We start from the raw sequence: 9,790 nt of genomic DNA on the forward strand, positions 1-9,790 counted from the left end.
ATGTGAGCCTATGTGCCTGTCTGACCATCGTTCTCTCATAGGATGCAGCACATTCCCTTTCTTGACAGAAATGCTGATGTTTTGCTCTTTTAAAGCCTCAAGGTTGTATAATAACAACCTGGCTTAGTTCAGTTTCTAATATTAACAAACACATAGTTTGCTCAGATGAACAAAATGAGTAAGTGAAGGTTGGATCAGCTGTGTAAAGCAGGCCTGCATTGGGATTATGTGATAAAATAATTTTAAATATTGTTTAATGTGAAAAATAAACAATGATTACTAGGGATGTGCAGATGGTCCAGTACTTGTATTTGTATCTATATTTGTTGAGGCAGCAAAATTATTTATATTTTTATTTGAATAAAAGTGGAAAGAGTCTTAGAAATCCTGTTTTTGTTTTTATTATGCTTTTAATTTTAGAAAATTAAAGTGTTACAATAAGTGTTCATGAATAAACTACCGTATAAGGGAGGTTCCCACACCGGGTCTTGACCTGGAGTCTCCCAGATCATAGATAACTGCGCTGACTACTGAGCTAAAACTTTACTCATTGCAGACAGACCTCTACCTATTTATACACCCATAACACAGAGACAGTGTGTAATGTGTTGGGAAGAACATCAAAGGTGATTACTGTTCTGCACTTTTCATTTATTGCCTATTCTTTACAACCTAACTTTGCGGAAAGGGAGCAACAGGTTATGGAGAGTACCTTGAAAGCACTTTGCTTGTGTCAGTAGCTCAGCTTTATCTCTGGGGAACACTCTCAATGCCGGGAGTGATGCTCAAATAAGGAAATGTGCATCATGCAGCAGGTGGATGCGACTCCCCTTGTTTAGAACAGCGGAGCAGAAGACAGAGACTGAGAAAGCAATGTAACTGATCTGCGCGCTGGTATTTGACAGGGTTTTTTTTTCTTCCCGAAAATAAGTAATTTTTAAAAATATTTGTATGAAACAAATATTCATAAAAAAACACTATTTGTGCTTTGCTGAATAATGTATTTGTAATCACCCCTAATGATTACCTTTAGGCTAAAGGAAAGAGGAAATCCCACACTAATTGTAAAAAGCAGCAATAAAAGCATATGACATGAATAGAACAGTCTTCACAGTTATAGGCCCATTGTTAGTAAGAGGAGAAGAACACTTAGTAGCCAGACTAATGACTGAGTCTAGCTTACTCAGACTAATGACTGAGTAAGCTCATGTCACCTGTGTCACTTTAACTCAAACTGACAAACTGTTCCTATGAAACTATGTGTTTTCTTTACACTTGCAGGTGAATTTCCAATCAGAAAAGTGACAGAAAACTGAAGCAACAATGAATTCCACAAACACATCAAACTCAACTCAACAGTGTGTTGATATTGGTGCAAGTGCCATTAGTGACCTCCAGACGGCTGTTTACATCCTGGTTTTTCTCTTTGGTTTGATCTTCAATGTGCTGATGCTGGGTCCCATTTTTCAACAAGTGCAGAGGCAAAATGTTATGGGCATCTTCCTGCTAAACCTGTCCCTCTCAGACATGCTTTACCTCTTCACCATACCTCTTTGGATCAATTATTACCGACAGGACCATCACTGGAACCTAGGTGTTACGAGCTGCAGTGTAGCCGGCTTCTTCTACTACTCCAACATGTACATCAGTATCTGCCTGCTCTGCTGTATCTCTGTGCACCGCTGTCTGTTGGTCATGTACCCCCACCGCTCCAAAACCCACCGTACATCATATTACACCTGGGCACAGTGCGCCATTGTTCATGTTGTAGTGGTGGTGCTGCACATCCTGGGGCTGATCTACAATCTCACAGACGCCTATGATGAGAAAAACAACAATGACCATTGTTATGAGACCTATCCCATGCAGAGGCCTGTTGCCTTGTTCAACCTGCTCCGAGTGGGCTTTGGCTTCCTGCTGCCCCTGCTGGTGTTGACTGTCAGCTACTGGAAAGTGCTAGCCACTGTAGGCCAAAGTCCCGGCCTGAATGCCCAGGCTAAGAGGAAGGTCCGCATGCTGTCTTTTGGGGTAATTGGCATCTTCTCAATTTGCTACGCTCCATATCACATTATCCTGCTCGCACGCTCACTAGTCTTCTACCAGAGTGACAACACCCAACCTGATGGAAGTTACTGCCAGTTTGAACGGAGGATGCATGTCTTCTTCTCATGCACACTGGCACTGTCCAGTCTGAACTGTGTGATGGACCCTGTGTTGTATGTATTTGTCAGTAACGGAGTCCAAGAGGAGGTGACTCTCTGCTGGAGGAGGAATAATAGGACGCAGAGAGAGGACTATGGTCTATCTACATATAACAGAGGACAGCCTAATAGCAATTAAATATGAAAAGTAAGCTGTATATGTGATATGTGGGTAGAAAAATCCACCTGTGCACTTGTATGCATGTGTGTGTGTAGATGTGCATACATGTGATTATGCATAATACTGTCGCTGTACTCATGTCTTCATCTTCAGTGTTAGCGAGTGAGTAGCTGGATTATATATATCCCATCAACCCTTCGTATACAGACAATCAGAAACCACATTGCCTCATTTGTCTGTTTTTATCTTCCCTCATATCCTGCACATAGAAGAGGGGGTCAAATGCATCCCAATTATTCAGTTAGGGGGAGCAAAGTTATGGTTTTGCTACCTCACTTTTTGTCTTTTTAAAAATAAACTTATCATCATACAGTCCCCACAATCAGGTCATTATATTTCAGCAGCCTATATCAATGATCATTTTTCTATTTTCAGCAACTGACAAACACAAGAATAAAAAAATCTGATGTTTTCCGACCACCCCTTGAGTGGTTTCAGTCCAACCCATCGTGAGAGACAAACAACTTGTTCAGACTTCTGCAAAATACTCTGTTTTAGTTTCAGCTTTAGTCAGATTTTGGTTGGAATTATTTTTAAATATGATGACGCATCACATGTAATGATCCCTCATCCGGTCTCTCTGCGCTGTGCTTTCATTATTATGATTATTCTCTCATTTTCTCATACAGGGTAAATGAGAGCTGCAAGTTTACTCTAAGGGGAAGTAAAGTCTAGTCCTCAACTACAATGGCCCCTTTTAAGTCTTGAGGAGTAAAAAACACCTTCTGAGTTGTGCATTAAAATAGTCCTTGATTTGAGATAATGTAGGTTAAAATGATCTGCTTCTGAAGTTATGATTATTCATTCCTGTTTAATGTTACAACTACATCAGCTAGTAGTGCTAATAGCTACCACTAGAACCTGTGTGTGGGACTGGAATTAGATAGTCGTTGTGAGTCCATATTATTTGTGCTTTGTTGCAATAGTTAGACTTTGAAGATGCCTTGTTAGTATTGAGAACAGCAATAGCATCAAAATTGCACAAAAACATGCTTTTCTCTAATGCAAATATTAAAACTGTTATTTCACTCACCTTGTTACATCCTTGTACTTATTTATTTGTTCTTGGGTGATGTCATGATCCTGTCACAGTCTGGCTTTATGTCCCTTGGTTGTCATTCTCCACCAGTCCACCAGTTGCCCTCTGACTTTTTCCCTGTTTGTTTAGACTGGACCAAGTGGGAGAAGGACAGATATGTTGCAGATTATATTAAAGGACCACTTGAGATATTATTGCATGTTGCATTGAACCTTTGTCCAGACATTTTACTGCTTACTGCTTGATTTGAAGAGCATACAGGACTGAAGTGAAATCTGAAATACTTTTGCCTTCACCCGGGACCTGTACTACGAAGCAAGTTCAACATACACAGGATATCTTTTTGTTATAACCCTTTTTGTTACTAACCCTGATAACCGCAATAACGCTAAGCAGTCACATGGTGGTGGTTATCAACTCGGTAAGTCAACCCTGGTTTTCCCAATCTAGCCCTGAGCACGTTCACATAAAAGGGGCGGTGTTTGCAGCATATAACCACTCGCAAACATGGACAAGTCTACTGGCAGCTGAGCAGCATACTTCACAAACGAAGAACAAACTATAATATTAAACAAATGTGAAGAATTAAAACACATCATCCAGGCAAAGAGCAACACAGTTGTAGCTACCAAATGCAGGAAGGACAGCTGGTAAAAAATCACCGACTGCATGAATGTGCAAGTTAGTAGGCTTATAATATCACTGCACCATCATTAGGGCACCAGTAGATCTGACTATAATTACATTTGTTTATTCCATTACATTAATGGGTTGCTTAGATGTAGTCTTATGGCGTGTATGCAATTTTTCTTTAAGCTGCAACCCTGGTGGTGTAAAACTGATGTGGGAGCAAATAAAAAATAAATATAAAAACATAATTAATCAGTAAGTAGCCTTACTTTCATATCTTATAAGAAAAACAAGTAGGTGTGTAAATCAGCCTCTGTTTTAGGATATCAGTATACAAAAGCACGATGACATGGCTTTGACATTACTTGCAGCCAACAGGAAAAAGAATGAGATGAAAAAGACAGGAGGGGGCCCTCGTACACAGGAGTATACTCCTGCTGAGGAGCTGGTTCTCTCCAATAATGACGGATGGAAGGAGTGGAAGGGGGTGTTTCTTCAGACCCTGGTGGAAGTGTCAGCTGTTCCTAATGGGCCACATTTGTACAGGGTATGTGTCAATGAGTCAATGTGAAACTACTGGGTTGCTAATGAAAGACAATTATACAATATACGAATTATTGTGGGAGTAAGTAACTTGTATTTACTTTCTCTACAGTTGATGGGGAGACATTGGTGTTGTTTCAGGTTGGAGCAGACAATGTGAGGTCTCTCTATAAGAGGACTTTAGAGCTTGATATTGACTACAAGAAATATATGATCAAAAAAGTGATACTTGAGGTGGAGAAACTGGAGTACGAAAAGAAGGTACTTCAGTAAAGTAATTTATTTCCAGGCATGGGAAACAAACCAAAATGTATTTTTCCTTTTTTCCCGGAACAAGAGAACAAAAGATTAACCTAATTAAAGAAGAATGAATAAAGACTAAATGAAAACACAAAAAAGGCCTGTTTGTGTGTGTTTATGCAAAAAATTGCTGTGTGATGGCCTCTCTCACAGCCCTGCCTGTATGGTGGACTATTATGATGGGGTCCACTACATCAGAGTGTTGTAGGCTGACAGGAGGGATCCTCTCCTTCTGTATGGTGGCTATATGGTGGAGTACAACACAGGCTGAGATGATCCTGCAAGCCTGGTCTGGTGCCACCCTGAGCCCATGTAGGCAAGTGAAGCTGGCCTTCAGTATCCCAAGTGTCATCTCAATCCTGACCCTGGTCTGTTACGGTAACAAAATTACAAGCATTCACATGGCTGCCACATTGTATTTGCAGCTGTTCTCTTCAAGGACCAAACGGGCCTGATAAACCATAGACATATGCCTATCATGCTTTGTTCTACATGTTATGTGAGTGAAATCATGTGTGTCATTGCTTGTAAAGTAGGTTGCCCTGCACTGACAGCTCTGGAATATGTCTCATTTAACAGGGGAAGACAAAGTGACACAAAAGTTGATCAGATTAAGGTCACAAAATGACCACCTCTTCACTGGAAAGAGGCACACTGCCAAGAAGGCCTGGTTGTGAGTTTACTGTTTTGCATCTATTTTCTTCATGCTATTTTGCTCACCAGCACAAGTACCTGCATGGTGTGACAATCAATGCAACATCACACTATCACCATTGTCCACAGACCCACTAAATTTGGGGACATGATAAGCCGTGTGCCAACCAGTAAGCAGTGAGGAGTATGTGTACCTCATGAGACCAGCCTTGAGTGTACTTTGATGGCAGGATCCTCATCAGGGCCTCCATTGATGGTTCTGGCCATCAGAGTACACATCAAGGACTGGCACATGGAGATTTAGTTGTGCATGTATCGGTGCCTTGTCAACCTACAAAAGAAAGGAAACTGTGTTACTTCCCACAATTTATCTTCATGGTATAACAACATTTGTCTGAACTACCTGGAACATGAAATGTGTATGACATAGACAACATAAAAGCTATTATATGTTGAGGCTATTATGTGTGCTTTCTTTTGTCGACATGGCTGAGATATACTCCACCTTTTGTGTAGGCTTGTGCATGCTATGTTTGGCAAAATGCTGTGATGTCTGATTAGACAACCTACAGCTATCAGTGTGTTTGATGTATTTGTGATGTTAGTTCAAATACTATTAAAGCAATATATTTGTGTGATTATTACCTCTAGTAAAAGTAGAATGTACGCCTCAGGCGTGCTCTCCTGTGTTTCATGCGCTCCTGCTCCTGCTGGAGCATGTCCCATACTGAAATCACTGTGCTAATGACTGTGGTTGTATTTGACATACTTCTTGTAGATCACACAAATTTGGTCGGGCATTAAATCGCCTGATTTTGCTCACCTGGTTCACTATCACTGATTAAACACATGATCCAACATACAAAACAAACTACTCAAATTGAACTTATGTTGTTTTTTGCATACCCTGACTCCTCATTAGCCAAGAAGTTCTATAACGGACAAAAAGTTTCCATTGTTTATTCCTCACAGTTTCTCACAACCTGCACGGAAAGCGGAGTTACTGGATGCAAGTGTCAAGGTAACGTCAACAATTCTTGTCAACACCTCTGACCAAAAGGTGACTTCATTTTTATATTCAGAGGAAATTTGCTCATCGACTGTAAGATTTTGCTGCCACATTGCATACGTTATACAAGCTGCCATGTGAGAACGGGCATGTTTGTGTTCCTTGATCTTTCGGGATAGTCCTTGCCAGTCATTAATTCCAGTTGTCCAGGCCAAATTATGACACTGATTTCCTCTCACCAAAAAGCCAACAGGGCTCACAATAGACACGATACATTTTTGAGGAGTAACACAACCATTTGCGACCTTCAAATCTGCATGGTCCCTGCCTCAAAATAAACTTTTTCACATTTGCATCTGTAATATCTACTGGGAAATTAGCCCTGTCACTGGGGTAAGATATACCAGTTTTAAGAGCTGATTCCAGGCTAATTTGAGATGCAGAGCTATCTGAGGCTATGTCACTGCTGCTGTCCAGTTTTGCTGGCTGGTTGGTTGTAGATATGGGCGCTCTGGGCTCTCCCCCTGACTGGATGGTGAAGCTGCGGGCCTGCGCTCTCCCTGTCCTGGCGCTGAGGCTGAATTTTTAACATTCCGTTAACGTTTTTATTATAGCTTGTGTTTTTATTTATGAAATAGCCTATCCTGTTTTTATGACACTTGTGTGGCAGTAGCTATATTTTTCCCTGTATGTGGGCTATAGCCGTTTTTGTGCCCAAAGACAAATTCCCTGTAGGATAGGCTATATGAAAGCCTTTTAACATTACATTACTCTGAAAAAAATCTCAGCACAACATATAGGCTAACTAACTTCACACAATAAGGCTGTTTAATAACTGTTCATCTTGCCAAAATGGTCGATAACTGTATAGTAGCTAAACACTGTCAACTATGCAGGAACCCACCTGTTAACATACTGCATCCTTACCGTTCCAAATATAGTAGTGATTTTCGTAAATTTTGCAGAAAATTCAGCAGATTTTTCTTTGTTGTGCCATTTTTGGGCACTGCTTTGATATTTTCCTTTCATTTTCTAAGTGTCTCTGACAGCGGTGCCGATGCTGTCACTGAGCTGTATTGATTTGAATTTCCCACCAATGTATGAATTGGACCAAAAATTTATGTTCAAAATGCAGACAATATCATGACCTGAACCCTACGTTGCAGTAAAAAAAAAGATCCACAGTCAGGTAGAATTTATTACCAGAGCATGTTGTTCAAGAAAATACCAAAGATCGGTTCAAAGTTTTGTTAAAACAATATCTCCAAACATTTCAGGAAACTAATGAAAAATGGTGCAAGAAATAAAATGTAAACCTGTATGAAAGTAGAAATCACCTATATGCAGAGAACAAGTAACATATTTACACACCCTTTTTCTTGGAATTACATGTGTGAAAGTGCAGGATAAATAAAAATATAATTTTGGAATGTCATCAGAGAAGTATTTATGTTGATTAAGAATGACTATTTGTATGAAAGAAAAAAAATCAAGTTTACTATGAATTCTTGAAAAATTGTAGTAGATTTATAATTTGTTTTTGGCTTTAATATCCTGTTGAAATACAACAATTTAGTTTCTCTTCTGTGCGTACTTCATTTTTAAGTCAATGATATGAGCTGGTGTGCTTGTTGTGTTCACGTGGTTATAGTATGTTGACTGTATGTGTGCTGGACGCCAGGAAGAATTGCCAGTGATTGTGCCGGTGCTACTGGGGAAGGAAAGAATGAGAGAAAAGGTAAGCTGCAGAACTTCAGAAGAAAATGTCTGTAAATTGATGCAGTGCAGATTATTGAGCTGCACAGAGAAGCAGATAAAGCAGTTTAGTGCAGCTGTGAGACATCTACAACATGACCAACATCTGTCATTAACACACTGTACTGAGAAGCAGAGACAAGATCATAAAACACTGAAAAATATCTGGACAGTAAAGACAACTAGCGAAAAGCTTGCATTGGACACTCAGTAAGCAGACGACAGCTAGTATGAAATGATTAAGGAAAACAGCCACTTGATGAATCCAGTGTTGGTTTGAGCTGTCGGAGGCTAACGACAACTGAGCTGACGGAGACGTGGAGGACAGCTCAGCCACAGAAACACAACAAACACTGTCCTGAAGAACAAGAAAATCTCCCAGCTTACTTCCACTGTTCATGTTGTATCATTACTTTAGCCTCACTGTGTTTTTACAGAGCTTGTTAAGTCTAATTGAGGCAACAAAAATCTATTTATCTAATCTATTTAATATTTCATGCTCTGAGTTTTACAATTTGTTCTCTTCATTTAATATTTTGTGCTCTCAGGTTAACAATTCTCACTCTGTTTAATATTTCATGCTTACTGCTTAACAATTCGTACTCTCCATTTAACATTTTATGCTATGTTTTGGGTCCACTTTCCCTTAGAGGGAAGGGTCACTGCAAATCAATACAAAGTTGTTCTGAGTGATCACCTTTATCCTATGATGAAACATTTCTATCCTGATGTGAGTGGTCTCTTCCAGGATGACACTGCCCCAATTCACAGGGCATGAGGGGTCACTGAATGGTTTGAGTATGAAAATGATGTGAATCATATGCTATGGCCTTCACAGTCACCAGATTTCAACCCAACTGAAAACCTATGGGAGATTTTGGACCGATGTGTAAGACAGCGCTCTCCACCACCATCATCAAAACACCAAATGAGGGAATATCTTGTTGGTGGTAGGTGTAAAAATCAGTGAGAGGTATGAGATAATTATCATACTTGATCTCAAACGTACAAAGTTTATACTTATGTATATATATTTAATATGTCATAGGATGAAGAGATACTACCCAGATAGCAAAATTGCTGTGGCCCAGATCTGGCCCACACCCGACACTTTCGGCACTTTCATCCAGCCCACATACCGCATGGAATGACGGCACTTGAGCAGTCTGCTCCTGTTTGCCAGATCTGGGCCACAAGCAAGCCATATGTCAACCAAGAACAAACCAGATAAACCAGAACTGGCCCACACCCAGAATACACATAACACATAAGAGCATTGTATCTTTACCAAAAAAGGCCCACATTTCATTTGAGATATTTGGGCCATATTTGCTATTTTACATGTGGGCCATTTCAGGCTCACATCCATTTTTGTCCGGACCAGAAGGCGGCCAGCAGTGCCACATCATTGCCTGAAGTGGCCCACTTCCTTATGCTATCTGGGTGTTATGGTCAATTATACAAATACATTATACAAA

At 40.1% G+C, this 9,790-nt stretch overlaps 1 protein-coding gene across 1 annotated transcript; it reads left to right on the plus strand.

Annotated features, from left to right (window-relative positions):
• Positions 1 to 999: 999 nt before the first annotated feature.
• LOC122965440 (G-protein coupled receptor 4-like) lies at positions 1,000 to 2,915 on the plus strand. The gene has a single exon (XM_044329538.1). It carries the CDS (start codon positions 1,324 to 1,326, stop codon positions 2,338 to 2,340), a length of 1,017 nt encoding a protein of 338 aa, XP_044185473.1. The 5' UTR covers positions 1,000 to 1,323; the 3' UTR covers positions 2,341 to 2,915.
• Positions 2,916 to 9,790: the final 6,875 nt, after the last annotated feature.

The sequence above is a fragment of the Thunnus albacares genome, chromosome 16 (genome assembly GCF_914725855.1).
Source record: "Thunnus albacares chromosome 16, fThuAlb1.1, whole genome shotgun sequence".
NCBI classification, from domain to species: domain Eukaryota; kingdom Metazoa; phylum Chordata; class Actinopteri; order Scombriformes; family Scombridae; genus Thunnus; species Thunnus albacares.

Bases quoted from the DNA above. Each gene is read 5' to 3' on its own strand.
- LOC122965440 (XM_044329538.1), top strand. From the start codon at position 1,324: ATGAATTCCACAAACACATCAAACTCAACTCAACAGTGTGTTGATATT.